At 32.6% G+C, this 21,053-nt stretch overlaps 2 protein-coding genes across 3 annotated transcripts; one reads left to right on the top strand and one right to left on the bottom strand.

Moving 5' to 3' along the window:
* Nucleotides 1–925: 925 nt before the first annotated feature.
* twf2b (twinfilin actin-binding protein 2b) lies at nt 926–14,318 on the bottom strand. Of its 2 annotated transcripts, XM_067388323.1 has the most exons (11): nt 13,769–14,318; nt 12,932–13,143; nt 12,085–12,162; nt 9,236–9,414; nt 8,977–9,072; nt 6,359–6,463; nt 6,104–6,145; nt 5,486–5,605; nt 3,470–3,620; nt 3,232–3,353; nt 926–1,284 (listed from the first exon to the last, which is right to left on the bottom strand). In XM_067388323.1, exons 2-11 carry the CDS (start codon nt 12,954–12,956, stop codon nt 1,117–1,119), a joined length of 1,086 nt encoding a protein of 361 aa, XP_067244424.1. In that variant the 5' UTR covers nt 12,957–13,143; nt 13,769–14,318; the 3' UTR covers nt 926–1,116. The 2 variants fall into 2 exon arrangements, with proteins under 2 accessions (XP_067244424.1, XP_067244426.1); XM_067388325.1 differs by lacking the exons at nt 12,932–13,143; nt 13,769–14,318 and having other exon boundaries at nt 927–1,284; nt 9,236–9,409; nt 12,085–12,122.
* Nucleotides 14,319–14,865: 547 nt separating this feature from the next.
* Nucleotides 14,866–20,538, top strand: rpusd4 (RNA pseudouridine synthase D4). Its single transcript, XM_067388322.1, has 7 exons — nt 14,866–15,229; nt 15,336–15,501; nt 15,786–15,990; nt 16,206–16,299; nt 18,726–18,876; nt 19,072–19,169; nt 20,200–20,538. Exons 1-7 carry the CDS (start codon nt 15,065–15,067, stop codon nt 20,395–20,397), a joined length of 1,077 nt encoding a protein of 358 aa, XP_067244423.1. The 5' UTR covers nt 14,866–15,064; the 3' UTR covers nt 20,398–20,538.
* Nucleotides 20,539–21,053: the final 515 nt, after the last annotated feature.

The following is a 21,053-nucleotide window of genomic DNA, read 5'->3' as shown; positions in this document are numbered from 1 at the left end:
TAGTGCAGGGTAGTCTAATTCCAGAAAATGTGTATTGCCAGAATGTTTGTCACATTGTTAATAACGTCTAACATCCTGGTAACTAATCAGGCCTTGGATCAGCGCTTGAGTTAACCCTTTAATAGTCATACCCATAAAAAAAAACATGGAAAGATGTTTATAATAAATAATAAATAAAATTATATCAATAAAATAAAAAATAGGCTAATAAATAAAATCCCAGTAATATTTTTAAGCCCCCAAAATTATTTATTATGTGCTATATATATATATATATATATATATATATATATATATATATATATATATATATATATATATATATATATATATATTCATTTTATTCACTAGAGTTTAAAAAAAATGGTAATACTACAATGTGACAAGATCTCACTCAGAGTTAAACTGTCAGAAAAAAAATTATCATGGTCAAGTCAAAGTGTCTAAATAATTTTTGATTCCAAATTTGTATCAGTTTTACTGGTAGTCCACTGTATGAAGAATTTTGGGTATAATATGTCACAGTTTATTTTGATTTTGCTATCCTCACATATGAACTATAGTGTCCTGCACCCACTAGTAAAAATATATCAAAAATATGCAAAATGTCTGAATAATTTTTGGTTTGACGTATATTATATATATATATATATATATATATATATATATATATATATATATATTATATATATATATATATATATATATATATATATATATATATATATATTTATGTATTATATATATATACATATAATATATATATATAATACAATTTTCTTTTCAGCAGTTAAAATGTGCTTTACCAAAAAAAAGTGCTAAAAGTGTTAACAAAATGCTGTTCCATAGTAAAACAAAAACTGAGATTTAATAAGACAGACTAATAGATTTTATTTTAATTATAACATAAAAATCATCACCTAAACAACACATTTATGTGGCCTTGAAAACCGTGTGAAAATGTGTTTCAGAGTGAAAGAAGATTAGTTAAAATCTAACATAAAAAATAATACTAACAAAGAAATGGAAAGCTCAGACAAGAAATAGGCTACAGAACATTGAGGGGGAAATTAAACGTGTATCCGGTGTCATTTTACATTTGTTGACAGTATGATTCTAGCTCTCATCTCCATTCTCTCCCGCTCCTTTGATTAGACGCTTGTTCCCTCGTTTCCCTGTAGGGCCCTTTGGCTTGGTGAAGGCTTGTTTCAGAGCGTGCTGCTTCGGGTACACCTCTTCATACAGGAAATCCTCCGTCAACCCCTCTCCACTATCAATCTCCATCTACACACATGACACATAAACAGATTAACTGAAATTAGCATTAATATTTGATTAGAATGTCAAAAAGTAATGCTCTATGAAGTTACACTACCTTTCAAAAGTTTGGGGTCAGTAAGATATATATATATATATATATATATATATATATATATATATATATATATATATATATATATATATATATATATATATATATATATATATATATATATATATATATATATATATATATATATATATATATATATATATATATATATATATATATGTATATATATATATCTATTTGAAATAGATATATTTTGTAACATGTCTTTACTGTCATTTTGATACATTTAATGTATTAATAAAGTATTAATTTATTAACAAAAAAAAAAAAATATATATATATATATATATATATATATATATATATATATATATATATATATATATATATATTTTTTTTTTTTTTTTTTTTTTTTTATAAATTAATACTTTATTCAGCAAGGATGCATTAAATGTATCAAAATGACAGTAAAGACATGTTACAAAATATATCTATTTCAAATAAATGCTGTTCAATTAAACTTTCTATTCATCATAGAATCCTGAAAAAAATGTATCATGGTTTACAATATTAAGCAGCAAAACTGTTTTTAACATTGATAATAATGACAAATGTTTCCTGAGCACAAAATCAACATATTAGAATGATTTTGAACAATAGTATATATTCTAATAGCATATATTCACTAATTTAGGTTTTACTTTATTAAAATGTATTGTATATGTAACCAATAACATACACATAAGCAGTCAAATTTAACTGTTCTTATGTATTTAAAAGTAACTTTTTTAATCTATTGATGGATGAAAGTAGGGTGGTTCGCATTAAGGAATCTCAAGCACAAACTGTGCAGAGTAACCTGTGTAATCACACACACATCACGTTCTCTCTTTGAAAGGCATACCATATGTTCAACTTAAACCAATATCCTGAAACATGTTAACGGAAATTGTTAAACTGTAAATTCGGCCACTTTATTCAGCTCATTATATTCTTATTTGATGTTGACACAATAAAGATGTTTATAGACGGATCATGTCTGAATTTAATATGTTCATACTTGAGTCTAGGATGAATAACCAGTTGTGGCCAATAGCAATTTCTTAATAAAAGTAAAGTTCAAGGTACTGTGATTTTACTTATATAGCTGAATATATTATTTATTTTTAATTTACGATACACACACATATGTATATATACAGTACTGAGCAAAAGTCTTAGATGTTGTATTAGCAGTGATATAATGACAATATATAATTATTTCTCAGTCTCTTCATTAGAATATAAACAGAAAATACAGTAGATTTGTATGCAGTATAAAAAAATGGGGGAAAACAGCTTTTATAGGCTAAAGTGGCAAGTATTTATTGACCTCCCCTTGAGCAATAGCAGGAACAGGCTCTCTTAAACATAAATAGGATGGAAAAGGACTGGAAGGCCAAGAAAACTTTCAAAATCTGATGAGAAGTTTCTCAGTTTCTTTTTTGAGAAAATGGAATAAGACCAGGAGGTCACACTAAATAACTGATTTTTGTTTAAAGAAATAATTTAGTTCAGAATTTGTTTTACATTTTGTGTACATACTTCCTGTATTTTCTGTTTGTATCGTAATAAAGAGACTGAAAAATAAATATGGATGGTTGCTAAAACAACAAAGCTGGTGGTGGCTTAAGACTTTTGCACAGTACTGTATATGGAAATTATATATATATATATATAAGAATAAAGTATTATGGAAACATATTTACAGTAAAGTATTCTGTTCCAACATACTCAAGTAAAGTTAAATGATTGTTTTTACTTGTACTCTTCTACTCAGGTCAAAGCTTGTACTCTTCAACAGCTAACTTGAAAAACATACTGTACAGTATTAGGACCATTTGTTGTTGTTACTGTACCTTTTTGGCGATCTCTATGTGATAGTCTCTCTCTACCTCATCCAGCAGTCGATTCTTACAGCTGGAGTAGAGCATCCTTTCTTTGATGCTACAACTGTACCCAGGCATGGAGTAGATGAAAACTGGTCCACATATTCAAGCATAAACATGACAAACATTAGCTTTGTGGAAACATCATTACTATGGAAGCTGATTCTGATATGGTCAGAAAATAGTTAATTAATATCTTGACACTAACCTACAGCTTCCAGAGGCTGTCCTTGATGGGTGTGTTTGTACAGGAAGAAGTGGTATCGTGGGGCATCAGTGGGGATTCTGCTTGGCAGCTCTTTGGTCTCTGTAGGAATAGTGTGGACCAGCTCAATTGTCTCTCGTTCAGTGTCCAGCCTCTTAAAGATGACACAGTAAAAAAAAAAAAAAAAGTGCTTTGTGATTGGGATTATGTAGATTATATGGATTGCAGCATGCATAATATTCTATGCGGTAATGTAAATATGTACACTACCATTCAAAGTTTGGGATCAGTAAGTTTTGTTTTGTTTTTTTTAACAAAAATGTATTTTATTAAGCAAGGATATATTAAATTGACCAAAATTGGCAGTTAAAACATTTATAATGTTACAAAAGATTTCTCTGTTCTTTTGAACTTTCTTTTCACCAAAGAATCCTGAAAAAATTTTTGCGGTTTCCGCAAAAATATTAAGCAGCACAACTGTTTTCAACATTGATAATAATGAGAAATGTTTCTTGAGCAGCAAATCAGCATATTTTAATGATTTCTAAAGGATCATGTGACACTGCAGACTGCTAAAAATCGGCTTTGACATCACAGGAATAAATTACATTTTAAAATATAGAAAACAGATATTTTAAATTGTAATAATATTTAAAAATATTACTATATTTTTTTGGTCAAATAAATGCAGCCTCGTTGAGCATAAGAATTTTATTTGAAAATATTTTAAAAATCTTACCAACCCCAAACTTTTGAATGACAGTATATGTTTACTGCATTATGCATATTTTGAATTTAGTTGTATTGTTTCCTAATTTATACAGAAAAATATTAGTATGCAGAGAATCCTGTTTTAAAAACCCGCAAAATATACAGGATATTCAATACCAGTATTATGAAAAGCAACTTATTTGAATGCAGAATGCATAATGCATATCGTTAAAGGTGCCCTAGAATTAAATATTGAATTTATATTGGCATAGTTGAATAACAAGAGTTCAGTACATGGAAAAGACCTACACTGAGTTTCAAACTCCATTGTTTCCTCCTTCTTATATAAATCTCATTTGTTTAAAAGACCTCAGAAGAACAGGCGAATCTCAACATAACAGCGACTGTTCCATAACAGTCGGGGTGTACGCCCCCAAATATTTGCATATGCCAGCCCATGATCAAGGCATTACACAAGGGCAGCCAGTATTAACGTCTGGATGTGCACAGCTGAATCATCAGACTAGGTAAGCAAGCAATACCAACAACGGAAAATGGCAGATGGAGCAATAATAACTGACATGATCCATGATAACATGATATTTTTAGTGATATTTGTGAATTGTCTTTCTAAATGTTTCCTTAACATGTTGCTAATGTACTGTTAAATGTGGTTAAAGTTACCATCGTTTCTTACTGTATTCACGGAGACAAGAGAGCCGTCGCTATTTTCATTTTTAAACACTTGCAGTCTGTATAATTCATAAACACAACTTCATTCTTTATAAATCTCAGTGTAGCATTAGCCGTTAGCCACGGAGCACAGCCTCAAACTCATTCAGAATCAAATGTAAACATCCAAATAAATACTATACTTACATGATCCAATGTATGCATGCAGTATGCATGACGAACTTGTAAAGATCCATTTTGAGGGTTATATTAGCTGTGTAAACTGCGTTTATGCTGTTCAAGGCAAGTGCGAGCTCCGGGGGAGGGGGAGCACGAGAATTAAAGGGGCCGCAACCTATATATCGGTGCATAGTTAATGATGCCCCAAAATAGGCAGTTAAAAAAATGAATTAAAAAAAAATCTATAGGGTATTTTGAGCTAAAACTTCACAGACACATTCAGGGGACACCTTAGACTTATATTACATCTTTTAAAAAGAAGTTCTAGGGCACCTTTAAATGTGCTTATTCAGTGCATCCTCTACTGTTAAAGGTATAAGTGGCAGTCTGAACATTTTGCTTTTGAACCTACATTTAAAAATAAATGTATGTATAGTGTATGCGTGTGGAACTTACTAGTTGAATGTAATTGATACGTTTGTGTTTAAGTTGCTGTAAAGCATGCTTAGCCTCCTCTTGCAATGGGAACGCCAAACCCTGTAAAGTTGGATTTTTACTCTCCACGCTGATCTCTGTCTGTATCAGAAACACACACACACACACACACACACACACACACACACACACATTATATATATATATATATATATATATATATATATATATATATATATATATATATATATATATATATATATATATATATATATATATATATATATATATATATATATATATATATATATATATATATATATATATATATATATATATATATATATATATATATATATATATATATATATATATATATATATATATATATATATATATATATATATATATATATATATATATATATATATATATATATATATATATATATATATATATATATATATATATATATATATATATATATATACATATATACACATATATATATATATATATATATATATATATATATATATATATATATATATATATATACACATATACATATATATATACATAACTCATATATACACATTTCTAATTATATTTTTAATGCGAATAGAGAGCTGAGGCTACCTTTGCTTGTCCACTTACAGTGGCAACTCGTCTTCGCTCGTCCTAAACAGAAAAGTATAAAAGTTTAGTGTAAATCCACTTAGTACTCGCACACTTGAAAACAAAATGAATCACAGGACACTTACCCGTGCCACTTTGTCCTGTTAGGTGCATTGTTAAGAAATACATTAATTTATTAGATATTAAAGTAAGATAAAAACTGTAAGATATTCAGTTTTGGTATGCAGCGATTTACTTTTTTTGGGCCTTCCTCACCTCTGTTATTTTAATCTGATGGAGTTGTTGCTCAGCAGTGGTGAGGGGGACCGGGCTGGAGGAGGAGGATAGATGTCGTAGATAACCTTGGAAACAGATGTCTTCCTGTAGGTCAGAACAGTAAATAGTGCTTACTTAGATGACACATCATCACACTCCTAAAGGGATAGTTCACCCAAAAATGAAAATGTGATGTTTATCTGCTTACCCCCAGGGCATCCAAGATGTAGGTGACTTTGTTTTTTTTAGTAGAACACAATCGTAACAAAATGGTAACAAAATGCTGTATGATGCCGTGCGCGCGCTCAAGGCAGCTGGACATAGTGGTGTATTAGAGGTAAAAAATTATATAAATACTGTTCAGTTTCTTGCACAAACTGATCGTTTCGTGTCTTAGGATATCAATGTGTCGTCACGAGCCGCAGGGTTTAATTTGGATTTGTCTGTGCATGTTTTTTTTACTCTCATAGATTTTGTTACCGTTGACATGCATTATACAACTGACAGACTGGAGTTAAAAATCATCATTTGTGTTCTACTGAAGAAACAAAGTCACCTACATCTTGGATGCCCTGGGGGTAAGATAAACATCAAATTTTCATTTTTGGGTGAACTATCCCTTTAACATGTGAGCTGAAGGAACCTGAACAAAGGTGAGTGAACAGAAAACATTTGCTCATAGTAGGTTTACTGTTGTTAACCCAGCAAAAAAGAAAAATCACATCTAAACTCTTAAGATGTGAACCACTGTACTCACATGAACTGATTTAAATATGTTTTTAGTACCTTTATGGATTTTGAGAGAGGAAATATCATTGCTGACTATGGAGGCCTCATGGAGCCATCGGATTTCAACAAAAATATCTTAATTTGTGTTCTGAAGATTAATGAAGGACTTACGGGTGTGGAACGGCATGAGGGTAAGTAATTAATGACATTATTTTCATTTTTGGGTGAACTAACCCTTTAAATAAAGGATCCAAAAGTTGTTTTTTTTCACAGTGATGCCATAGAAGAATCATTTTGGGTTCCCCCCAAAAAAGATTTCAGTGAACAGTTCTTAAAAGAACTAATTTTCTCTTTTAAAAAAAGCCTCCAAATCTGGGTTTTTACAGTGATGCCATAGAAGAACCATTTTTGGTTCTCCAAAGAACCTGTCAGTTCTTAAAAGAACCATTTTTTCTTAAGTGTGAAGATCATTTTAATGTTCTGAAGTAACGTTTTCCACTGTAAAGTATAATTTGTGGAATGGAAAGATTCCATGGATGTTAAACATTCTCCAACAAAGAATCTATTTTAAGTATCTAAAGCAGAAAACAAATGGACAAAGGTACACTATACAGTTGCAGATTTTTTTTTATGTTTTTAAAAGAAGTCTCTTCTGTTCACCAAGGCTTCATTTATTTGATCCAAAATATAAAGCAAAAACATTAATATTGTGAAATATTTTTACTATTTAAAATAACTGTTTTCTATTTGATTTTAAAATGCAATTTATTCCTGTGATGCAAAGCTGAATTTTCAGCATCATTACTCCAGTCTTCAGTGTCACATGATCCTTCAGAAATCATTCTAATATGCTGATTTGCTGCTCAAGAAACATTATTTATTATCAGTGTTGAAAACAGTTACATTGTACATTTCAGGATTAATTGATGAATAGAAAGTTCAAAAGAACAGCATTTATTTGAAATACAAAGCTTTTGTAACTTTATACACTACCATTCAAACGTTTTTTTTTTTTTTTTGGAAAGAAATTAAATAAATTAATACTTTTATTCAGCAAGAATGCATTAAAATTGATCAAATGTGACAGTATAGACATTTATAATGTTGCAAAAGCTTTCTATTTCAGATAAATGCTGTTCGTTTGAACTTTCTATTCATCAAATAATCCTGAAAAAAATTATACACAACTGTTTTCAACATTGATAATAATAATAAATGTTTTTTAAGCAGCAAATCAGCACATTAGAATGATTTCTGAAGGATCATGTGACACTGAAGACTGGAGTAATGATGCTGAAAATTCAGCTTGCCATCACATAAATTGCATTTTAGAATATATTCAAATAGAAAACAGTTATTTTAAATTGTAAAAATATTTCACAATATTACTGTTTTTGCTGTATTTTTGGATCAAATAATTCTGCTTGGTGAGCAGAAAAAACTTTTAAAATCATTAAAATATCTTACCGTTCAAAATCTTTTGACCGGTAGTGTAATATGTCAGGAAAACATATTATTAGATAATATTAAATAATTCATATTACACAACTCTCTGGAATGTTATATTCTGATTGGTAAGATGTGACATTCAGGCATAACATAATGATGAACTCTCTGGAATACTACTAGAATATCAGCAATCAGATACAGATGTGATTTTTGCGTTCCCAAAAGGAAATTAAAAAATCCATGATAGCTTTTCCATGACTTTCCAAAAAGGGAAAAAATAGAGAGATTGATTGGAATGGAATTCAAAAACGAGAGGGATTCAGTCAAATATACTGTCACTTCCTCTGCTTTTGTATTTGAAGCACTCTTGATAACTAATTTTTAATATATACAGGTGAAATTATAAAATAAATTCATGCTAAATTAACCGGTTTACACACCTGGACTGTTCCAAAAAGCTCATCAGTTATGTGACTTCCTCCGAACTCTTTCTTCAGTGTGGCTCGGGTAGCAGCATACACCATCTTTAACCTCACCTGTTTGGTGTAGAATAAATGGGTATTGTCATTCAGAAAGGTAATTTGTGGTATTTTACACCCAAGGGGCTAAAGGGACCATTATTTATATTTATAGACTGACTGAGTGGGTGCAAGTTTGTATTGAGCGCACATTTCACTTTATCATGTGTTTCCTACTTACTGGTGACTGGTCTGGTGACCAGGAGATAAACAACCACTCATATCCCAGCTGGTTCTGTGAGTCGAGGCGGTAGAGGATATAACAGGGTTCTAGGCCGTCCAGCATGGGCAGGACACATGCGTCATAGTCCTGATCCCAGCTCTGAGAAACCTCTCTGTATGCTCCCAACACCAGCTGCTCTGAAACACACACAGACAGATACACACACATACACATACACACCTTGACTACTTGCAGTAGGCCCAGATAAATGCACTGACTATCAGTCTGGGTCCAAAAACAGCATGGTGCCACTGCTATCACACACTGCATGTGTAACATTCCACAGTCCAATTTATCTTCACCTTTTACTTGACATTATTTAGGGTCAGCTAGTGACTAAAATATATTTGTTAAGGTACAAGTTGTTACTCTTAAAAATAATCTTATAAATATATATATATATATATATATATATATATATATATATATATATATATATATATATATATATATATATATATATATATTATTTTTTGGTTTTAAATGATAAAACAAAACCTAAACGATGAACACCCCCATGGGAACTTGGGTGGTACCCTTGTGAAAAAGAAGTACACTTAAGTATAATTTTTAAAAAGAGTACTTATCTAAAAAGAGTACGTATTGTTTCCGAGCACTAAATTGCATGTTAAAATGAAATCCCAATGAAATCAAAACTGATAATTCTTGTTTCTTTTCTTTTTACATAAATTATTTATCATGCACATCATTAAATCATGTGCCCTCGTAATCTTTAATCAAAATAACTTCCCCTCCTACTTGCAGTCTTCTCTTTTCTGATGATGTGTTTACTGGCGTAACATGAGACAAACATGAGATCGACCAATAGCAAACCACAACCACCCAATGATCCAATCTATTCCTGGATAAAATCAAGTCCTGTGCCACATTTTTTCTAGTTTGAGAAGCCGTTTCACTCATATAAATGTCACAATAGGAAAGAAAAGACTATTGCAACTTCTGTTTCCCCCGAACCACCAGGAGGCCCCCTTGCACTCAAAGATGATTTAATGACTAGTGCTGTGTAATTAAAGGTGCTCTATGTCACGCGTTTTTAGGCAAAAACATTTTTTGTCACATGCAGCAAACATCTCCTCACTATCCGCTAGTTGCCTTTTCCCTGAAAAGGTCTCACACTGTGAAAAAACGTCTCTGTAGTTGCCACAAGCTTCGAAAATGGCAATAAAAACAAACTGGTGCAGCCTGGACCACAAAACATAATAAACATGCTCCAGCCAATAACCAACAAGAATGATTTTAAATGCGCGTTCATGACTGTTTCAGGAAGCACGGAGGGGAGGGGGAGGAGGAGGAGGAGGGAGGGTCTAGCTAGCCTCTGTTTTGTTTGACAACACTCTGAACGTCAACAGGAAGTTACTCCACCCAGGATCACTTAGAGCACCTTTAATAGAAGTTTAGTTTCATTTTTGATCTTGGCTTCCAACGATTATGAAAAAACAATACCGCATTCTTTCTCACATCCAAATCAGTCAAATCATGTAACGTGACGTTCATGAAATCATAATATACAGTCTCCTGCCGGAAGTGCTCGATACTAAAAAAAAGTTAAAAGCGTATTTAGCTGCGAAAGAATACTGTTCCCCAGGTGGCTTTCTGTGCTTGTGATCCGAGACAGAGTGAAACACGGACAAGTCAAGTATAGGTGAGGTGTGCGATTAAGCGACAAAAAAATATCTATCTATCTATCTATCTATCTATCTATCTATCTATCTATCTATCTATCTATCTATCTATCTATCTATATATATATATATATATATATATATATATATATATATAATACCGAATGTCGGTCGAGTTTTCACTTAAATGCAGTCCATTATTTATTAAGTGAACAGTTGGGGATGTAATCAATTTATTGCCATTATAGTAGATCTGTGCTTTCAGTTTTAAAGTGACAGCAGTCTAAAAAACCAACTGCTTTGTCTGTCATTTAATGTTAATCAAACAACAAAAGAAAACAAGAGAACCATTCAATGCTCTCCACTATATAACTTTAGTAACTTCAATCAATGTATATTTAATTCATATGATTTTTGTTGTTGTTGTTTTTATATTTGATTACTTTTTTCAATTTCTGTATAGTATGCTATTATTTTTAGTAGGCTACATTTTTTTTAAATTTTTATCTTTTTTCTTTTGTATTTGTCCTATTGTTTGTAATTTTCTTTTTTTATTGTATAAATAAATATTTATAAACACATTTATTGACAGTGAAACTACTCTTAAAGTACAGATTAAGTCATTTTGGGGGGGTTTATGAACACACTGACAGAGGCCCCCTGACAAAGTTTTGCTTAGGCCCCCCAGAAATCTAGGACTGGCACTGGGACTAAGTAATTTCATAATGACTTCTATTGTCTGATCAAGTTGCAATTTAGAACATTTAAAATATATTAACTTAAATATGTAATTTCACAAGGGTACTAACTTCATACATCCACTAAACATGCATGACCTTGCAAAAAGACTTAAAAATGTAAGTCAAATGTCTAGCATAATTTATTGCTTGTAGATATATTTTGATAATTTATCTAATGCATTTAAATTTAAATCTATTTTTGAGGCAACTATATGATATCTAATTGTGACCAACCTGTGGTACTCTATAAAATAAAATTTTTACTTAGTGAATTCTACAGTATGTTTTGGAAAGTGCAAATAGCACTAAACTAATTAAAAGCTCCCTCAATATTTATGCTCAAACCAAACCATCCTCAGTGTATTGAAATATCAGTATTGAAATATACATAGGGAAGTTCTCACAAACACATGCTCCTACTCACCGCTCCTTATAACAATCTTCATCGCTCTGACAGCTCCTCTTCTCGCCTTCATGAGGAACTCTCTCAAGTCTGGAGTTGCTGGTTTCAGCAGAGAGGTATGACAATACAGGAGAGAAAATATACAGTGGTTAAAACAGAATAATTCTGCCATATGTCATATTAAAATACTAAAGTGACCATCCCATCATATTTCATATTATAAATTCTTACATTAGCACTTAGTTAAAACAAAAAAAAAGAAAAGAAAATTGACTGAAACAAAGGAAATTTTACACTGCTTCCACACTGTGCGGCCTGTGCCTCATTCTTGGCCTCACCATGGTAACAGGGCATCAGGACTCATAAATGATGTAGGTGCAGGTGAGATGGATGAGGAGCGGCGCTTCCGCCCGTAAGCTTAAATTACCTCCCATCATCATTCACATAAAACAAAGTCTAATATTATAATTTGTATTTCAAACCTTTATAACTATAAATACCTCTGAATAACTATATATATATATATACTAAATGTGTGTTTGCTAAAACCAAGAGTAAAGCAATTTTCCTACACAAAACATAAAAGTTTTCTTTTTTTTAAAGATAATTCCCTTTGCCTTCAAATGTATATATATTTGCACATAGACTCCATGGAAATCTGAGAAAGGTTAATATAAGGTTTTGATGCACTATTTTTTTTTTTTTTTTTAATCTGGAGCTTTTACAGGTGTCATTCCAAACATCTTTCATTTTGCATATTACAAAATCATGCTTCCCTTTCACTAAAAGTATATAAAGTGGTTTTACTCAAATACTATACATCCATATGGGCTACAGGGTATTGAAATAAAGATTTCTTCGTGCTTACCATGTATACCAGTCTGATGCGACATCCCAAGTGCCGGTGATGCTCCAGCTCAGTCCGAATTCCTGTTGTAACTCCCACGATGTCCTCCTATTGTCTTCAGTGGCACTGCTATCTGTGCCCAGCAGTGTGGTCCAACTCACTTCCGTACAATGACATCAACGCCCCTTAAGCATCTTACCTGGGGAATCCTGTTTGAAACTCGATCTGCGGAACTGAGAAAGATGTGTAGCCTAATATTACACCTGTCAGGGGATGAGTTCCAGCACACCACCTATCTAGTATTATTCACCCATCACTGGTGGCCCTAATGGGGTATAAAGTGAATGACAACATCTGTTATCTGTGATGAGCTGCATGATGCATGCTGCTCTGGTGTAAAAGAAAAGGCTGTACTGTACTGCTACTGTAATGGAGAGTCTGGGCATTATCTATCTGTCTTGCTCTTCTACAAACAGTTATGCAACCTTCCATTTGTGAAAAGAAATGGCACATTATCACTCACACACATCGAGGACCTGATAGGAGCATATAAACCAGCGGCCTGTGCGAGCTCAAATTCCATCAGGCTGACATGAGATACCGTGCAGGCGACTGCTGACCCCCAACCAGCAGGACAGGCTGTTCATTTAGACAACCTAACCAGCTACCGAAAAGCCATTTCTAATGGTAAACTGTTTCTACCACTATTTGAGATTATGCTTGAGATTTGATTGAAGGAAAAAGTGCCTTGTTGTGTTTTTAAAAAGTGTTTCAGGGGGAGTTATTTTGTCAGCATCTAAAGGACAAAAATGTTTAAATCTAATATTATTTATGTGTATAAAGAGAGAGAGAACTTACCTGTGAGTTTGCTAGTGTTGGCTTCATGTTTAATTCAGTCAGTTGTGAGCACAAACCCAGCCATTATTCATTATTCAGCGCAGCCCTCCCTCCAAAGATGCACACATAGATTCTCTTTCTTTTTCACATACCACACTTTTAATTTTAACATTAACTATACACTTGTCCGTATGCATTGCTAGACAATATTTAGAATGATTTCACCCTGTTTTTAATCTCAGCCCTCTTTAAGAAAGCATGCCAAATTTACAAATTAAATTATACTGTTGTTCATATTAGCCTACATTTTGTATGGTTGCAACCCTGTTTATCAAACTTTTTACTGACAAATAGGGCTGAAACATTCAGAAGCAGTTCAGTTTTTTATGACTTTATGAGTGGTTCTTTTTTGTGAATCAGAAACATGCACCAGTGTAGTCTGATTCTCAAAACGAATGACTCTTATGAGCCAATTTTTGTGAATCAAATCATTTTGTGAATAAAATAGCGTATATGTCCATACTTTTGCTAGTTTGGTATTACATTTGTATTTAATATTCAATAAAATTAATATTTAATTTGTCCAAATATTTTATTTGAACTGTCATTCATCCACTACTTTTTTTTTTTTTTTTTTTTTTAGATTAATATCTGTAATAACATATGGCTTAGTATTTTATGCAATGAAATTCATAAATTGTGAGTAACTTAAGTGTCCAGCTGGATAAAAAAAAAAATCTAAATATCTAACCCAACCTGATACTGTAAATAATATTTTAAGAACTTGGCTTACTCTGACATTATGTTTGTTTTTTCTATAACAAATTGGTCTAAGGAAAGATTCATGAATTGAAAATAACAAACAGCACCGAACTATTCTTTTTTTTTTTTTATTATTATTAATTAAAATCATACAGCTCGACTAGTCAGATTCCAGAACAAATGACTCTTTTGAGTCGCTTCTTCTTAATGAATCAAAAACATACCATAATGGAACGAATTGTTCTATTGAGCAGATTTTAGTGAAAACATTGTGTAAATAATTATTCTGTAAAACATGTTGTAAATAAAATAAACGAAATTTCTGTTTGATTTTGTATTATATTAGGCTGTCTAGTGACTTTTATTTTGAACTGTTGTGCATTATTTCTCCTTGCTCATCTGATTTTACATCTGTGTTTTAGTTTCCGCCTGATTACTCGGCTTTAGCTGTCATACTCACATTTTCAATCTGATATATATAGCAATGAGTGATGTAAGATCTCGTGGCGCAGGTTTATAGAAAGGGAGTTAGTTTTGAACTGTTGATCTGTGAAAATGCGACACGCACGTGAGGTGACATATACGATGCTCATGAGAGCGTATGCCACAGCTTCAAAGACTGAGACCGTCGCTTCTAACCGGAAAACAGGACTGAAAGCAGCAGATATCGCGAACAGACTCCGGGGTGAAAAAGAAAAACGGACAGATGACAAAAATGAGGTTGGCTACGTTTGTTTATACATGTATTTTCTGTTTTGACCGTTTTGACTAAAGTGAATTTATGTGCAACCATTTATGTTCCGTGTTTTTTCGTTCCTCTCCAAAGGTTCCGGTGTCACCTCTACAGAACAGAGTGAATGAACTCAAACAGTTCACTCAGCAGCTTCAGTCTATTCATCCTAGTGTGCTCACAAAAGCTCTTTACAGGAGCATGCTTTATGAAGACCAAAACATAATCGCCATAAATAAACCATATGGTGTCCCTTTGCATAGTGAGTATTTGACATCTCATTAACCTTCTGGTATTACTTATTAATTGAATGAATGTACTAAATTTTGTTTCAATAATATTTATTATTAATTATTCTGAAATATTTTGTATATTGAAGAGATTTTATGGTACTAGATAATATTCACTTTTAAATTATGCAACATTTATTTCTATATAAAAATATTAGTTGAAAAAAACATTTAATGTAATCAGCTAATACAGTGTTGAAGACAGATCATTTAATATACTAATATATTCCTTAATTTGCCTGCTCCATTCTTATAGATGTAGATGGCATCAGAAACTGCATTGCAGAGTGTCTGCCTTTGCTGGCAAAGATAACTGATGGCATGCAGGCAGGATCACAGTTGCATTTTTGCCACAGTCTAAAAAAAGAATCTACTGGTGTTTTGATCCTGGCTAAAACAGAGGAAGCAGCTGAACATGTACAAACACTCATCAGATCACACAAAGTGGAAAGGACATTTATGTAAGTTCAAAACCTGTATTTGTTGCTTGTCTTTAATTGGATGCAATTTATAATAATTGTTTTTTGTAAGGCTAATTTGATAGTAAGCCATTGTGGTAGTGCTTGTCTAGTGCAACATTTTTTCCTTATTTTCAGTTGATTCTGATGTACCACTACCAGCATAACCTACACAACATATCACCTACTTAACATATTAAGCATATTGTTTTGTTCAGGGCGGTCACTGTAGGTGTGCCTGTTCCTTCAGAGGGAGTGATTGACATTCCCATTATAGAGAAGGAGGTCATGGGACCTCAGCCGCATTTTAAGGTAATATAACATTGTATTCATAAAAACAACCTGTTTTTAAAGACCCCATAAAGTAACAGATTTTTTTTTTTTTCTGTATTGACATCTGAGTGAAACAGAGTATTGAAAAAATAATTAAATGTAGGGCGAGGCTTGGTTCTTTCCATTGGATGGGGGCAGATCTGAATCTGAGTTTGCAGCCAATAGATAACATTAGTGCCGCCCACTTTTTCATTGGCGTTTGTTCCGGATGCATATTTTCCATTCATTTTCTCCACAGACATCTTAAAAAAAAATTTTTTTATAATATTATATTTTAATTTTATATTTTTTTGTTATAAACCAAGAACCAAGCCAACCAGTTACGAGATGTATCACAGCATTACATTGTTTTGCATGAAGCAAAAAATACAATTAAAATACAAAGGTACAAGACTGTGTACTTAACGGCTTCAATAGGGAAAGAACTACAATCCCATAAAGCATTGTGAATAACATAATCAAATTTAAAACAATAGAGAAATATAAAACTATTTAAAGTTGTTGATTATGTTTATAAAAATAATATATTTTAAGTTCATTGTAAAATGTATTAAAATATTTAAGTATTTTGAGACCGTAGAGAGAGCTATTCGATTAAATAATTTATGGTGGTTCATGGCAGTGGGCGGAGCTAAAGAGCTCTTTTGGAAAGGGTTTAGTTGTTGCGATTCTCTGATTGGTGTAATTTTCTGTACAGCATCGTGGGTAGGGATGGGCGATACCACTTATTTTGTTTTCGATACGATACCGATACTTTCAAGGCCAAAATCGCTGATATCGTTACCGATACGATACCCTTTAATCTGAATTTAAGTCCTTAAATTATTGAATTACTATGAGTAAAAATATAATAATTATATTTGAAAGGTATTTTAACATTCAATGTGCGTTAATTGCAATTTATTAGATTATATTTTTGTTTACACATGGTTAAAATGTTTATTTGTTGTGGTAACCATGGAAATCTACAAATACTATAGGCTTAGCTGAACTATGGTCACTGTAGTAATGGTTCAGTTTCATAAGGGACTGCCAGTGACAGGCTGTTGCACACATAAAATGCAAACTTTGTATTCTAATAGTGTAGTTACAGAACAGAACATCAGTACGAACTTTTAATGTTCAATTTAAATAAATGTAATTGCAAAAACTATGTAGGCTACTATTTCATTTTGTTTGTTGTGAAATAACTCAAACCTATTATGTTGTTCTGTCTGCTGTTAAGCAATGTTCAGGCCTGCGTTTCCCAAAAGCATCAATGGTTTCTTACAATATTAAACTCATGCAGCCATTTGAATGTAGTGTCGGCAAGTGAGCGAACGCTTTCTGCGATTGATTGGTTCTGACTTGCAGCATTTGCGTGTTCAGATGAGCAGGAAAATAGTTCTACTGCACAGTTATTCACTAACATAGGTTATTTGTCCAATTCAATGCATATTGTATGCATTAAATTTATTGTTAATTAAACAAAATCACTGGTTAAAAAAAAAACACACCTTAGTATCGATATTTTTATTTGAGTATCGATACTTTCGATACTAAACGTCCGTATCGATATATCGATACTTCATATCGATATGCCCATCCCTAATCGTGGATAATGCAGTTTTTCTCCATTAATTGTTAAACACACTTATTTTTAAAATAAGTTGAAATAATGCATACAGATGGCTTCAATAAAAGCATATATCATGGATTAACAACCTCTGAACTCAGGTCTGTCTTTAAATGTTTACAATAGTGTTGTCAAAAGTACTGACCGCAATACCAAGTCGGTTCTGAAATTTTAAAAATGTGACGCTTTTTAGCGCTGTTGAGCAGATTCATAAACACCTCTGATTGGCCATTGTGTTCACGCGCTCATCAGATATGTCTGTGATTGGCGATCCTGCTGATAAGACGCCTGCTCTCAAAACGCTTTCAAATTCAAACACTTCCGTGTGCTTTCAAATGCTCCCATGAGTTGATCATTGTAGCCAATCACAGACACATCTGATGAGCGAATGAACACAATGGCCAATCAGAGGTGTTTACGAAACCGCTCTACAGCGCTCAAAGCATCATATTTCAGTACCGACTTGGTATCGCGGTCAGTGCTTTTGACAACACTAGTTTTCAATTTCCCCATGGAGAAACTGAATGCAGTCGGAACCTGACTGTTTCAATCTATTGTAAGAAAGGGGCAGGGTTTAAACAGACTTAATGATTGGATAAGTCCAACATACAACACTAGAGAAATTTTGATTAAACATTATGAGGTCAAAAAAAGAAACATCCATAGATGAATTCTTCACAATAAAATCAACATGATGCACTTAGAAAATTGTTGACTTTAAGAATAGGATGTTCTCCAGTTTTCTTACATTACTAGAATTAATGTGAAGAATCATGTTTATTCTGCTCAGATGGGTCTGAGCCCATTGTTCAAAGTGAATGACGAGGGAGATGGAGTGACCAGGGTGAGAGCTAATCGGCAGGCACAAAATGCAGTCACACAGTATCGGGTTCTGGACAGCACTAGTGGCTGCAGCTTGGTGGAACTACAGCCTGTCACAGGTACTGACTGACCATGACATGTGAAAAGCTTACCCAACTCAGAGTGTCATTCCTAATTGTGCCTTATACTTCCTAATTATTATAAATGTAACTAAGTTTGCCCATATATAATGTAACTTCCCTGGTTTTTTTATTAATTTAAATGAAGGAATGTAAACATATGATGACCATAACCACTTATAATGTTTGTTTTAGGTGTAAAAAACCAACTTCGAGTGCACATGGCTCTTGCTTTGACCTGCCCCATTCTTGGAGACCATAAATATGCTCACTGGAACAAACTAGCACCCCAGGTATGATAAATATTACAATGTTAGAGCAAGTGTTGTAGCACTGGTTTTTTGAAAGTCTCTTATGCTTAGCAAGGCTGCATTTATTTGATGAAAAATACAGTAAAAACAGTAGTGTGAAATATTATTACATTTTAAATAACTATTTTCAATGTAATATATTTTAAAATGTAATTTCTTCTTGCCATGAAAAATATGAATGTTTAGCATCATTACTTCAGTGTCACATGATCGTTCAGAAATCATTCTAATATACTGATTTGGTGCTCAAGAAATATTTTTATTATTAATCAATGTTGAAAATAGTTGTGCTGCTTAATATTTTTGTGGAAACCATCATATTTTTTCAGGATTCTTTTGATGAATAGTTGTTTTGAATTTCAAAACAACATTTATTTGAAATAGAAAAATTGTGTAACATTATAAATGTCTTCACTGTCCTTTTTTTAATTTAAAGGGACAGTTCACCCAAAAATAAGTTCTTTCATCATTTAATCAAGTTGTTCTAAACCTGTACAAGTTTCTTTGTTCTGTTGAACACAAAAGAAGATATTTTGAAGAATGTACCATTGGCCACTGTTCAAGATGGTACCATTCTTGAATGGTACCATCAACTGTTTGATTACCAACATTCTTCAAAATATCTTCTTTTGTGTTCAACAGAACAAAACTTGTACAGGTTTAGAACAACTTGAGGGTCACGAGACCTGAACTATCCCTTTAATGCAGTTATTACAAAAAAAAAAAAAATCTTATTGATCCCAAACTTTTAAATGGTAGAGTATTTCCAGATTAAAAATGATTTAAACCATGCATATTTTTAAAGAACCTTTGCTTATAATCCAAGCTTGTTGGCACACAACAAAGTGAGCCACTAGTCAAGTCATGGTCTAGTTTTTACAACAGTATATGAACATCGTAAGTGTTGTGTTAATAATGAATCATCAAGAGGTGGTGTAGTGTTTTCTTGAGACATGACTCATTGTCACGTTTGAAGACTGACCACATGTGGGTCTCATATTTCGGATTACAGAAGCTGCCAGAGGGCACACTGCGACGGCTGGGTCTGGTGCAGAGTAAAACACGATATCTCCCTCTTCACCTGCACTCCCGAAGGATCGTTCTGCCACGGGTCAAAGGTCAAGGCGACATTACAGTGTCCTGCCCCCTTCCTAAATACTTCACCAACACCTTAAAGAGACTACAGATCCCACTACCGGGAAAAGAATGAAGTGGATCACATAGCTATTAACTCCTTTTGAAAAGTGTTAACAGTTGCATTGGATCTGACTTTGTAGAAAAGGTCATGTACAAACCAGATTTCGTGCGCTCTGACGTTTTTGGTTCCAGACTTTGTAATAAAAGATCATTGAAAACGTTTAATGGAGAAAAATTACATTTTTGCCAAACCTGTAAGACTTGAGTGAATTATGACTGCGCAAACTACCGAGCCACACTAAATCTGTACCATTTAATGAGTTTTCCAGATCTAGAAAATGCAAATTTGTTTTCCTCATACATCCAGGGTTTAAGACTTTAAAAAAAAAAAAAAAACTGTTGAGGGCGTAAATTTAAAATAAGAAATATCTTTAGTTTAATTCTTGTTTTGCCTGATTCTAAATTATTTGGAAGTTTGCTGAATTTTATAGTTGCTGAAATTATAGTTTAGTGTTTTGGTAGATTAATGTGTGCTATTTCAGTAAATCTGCCATAATGAATATAATTCTCAGTGGGTATCATTTTAATACCGGCATGCCTTGTGCAAATCCTTTGCAAAATAACTGTAGCATTCAATTCAATAATGCATGTAATGATAATAGTTTAGTGAACTATGTCATGAATGAGGCCCATGTGCGTTTGTGTGGCAGAATTGCCCAAAGGCTGCTG

The sequence above is a fragment of the Chanodichthys erythropterus genome, chromosome 6 (assembly GCF_024489055.1).
Source record: "Chanodichthys erythropterus isolate Z2021 chromosome 6, ASM2448905v1, whole genome shotgun sequence".
Lineage (NCBI taxonomy): Eukaryota > Metazoa > Chordata > Actinopteri > Cypriniformes > Xenocyprididae > Chanodichthys > Chanodichthys erythropterus.
The sequence above is the reverse complement of the archived record's forward strand: the minus strand, read 5'-3'. Positions and strand labels throughout refer to the sequence as shown.

Bases quoted from the DNA above. Each gene is read 5' to 3' on its own strand.
- twf2b (XM_067388323.1), bottom strand. From the start codon at position 12,956: ATGTCGCATCAGACTGGTATACATG. The intron at 3,621-5,485 runs GTAAGTTCCACA...GTCATCTTTAAG, and splicing joins GTATCAATTACATTCAACTA to AGGCTGGACACTGAACGAGA. The intron at 1,285-3,231 runs GTACAGTAACAA...TCATGTGTGTAG, and splicing joins ACATAGAGATCGCCAAAAAG to ATGGAGATTGATAGTGGAGA.
- rpusd4 (XM_067388322.1), top strand. From the start codon at position 15,065: ATGCGACACGCACGTGAGGTGACATATACGATGCTCATGAGAGCGTAT. The intron at 15,230-15,335 runs GTTGGCTACGTT...TCCTCTCCAAAG, and splicing joins GGACAGATGACAAAAATGAG to GTTCCGGTGTCACCTCTACA. The intron at 15,502-15,785 runs GTGAGTATTTGA...CCATTCTTATAG, and splicing joins ATATGGTGTCCCTTTGCATA to ATGTAGATGGCATCAGAAAC.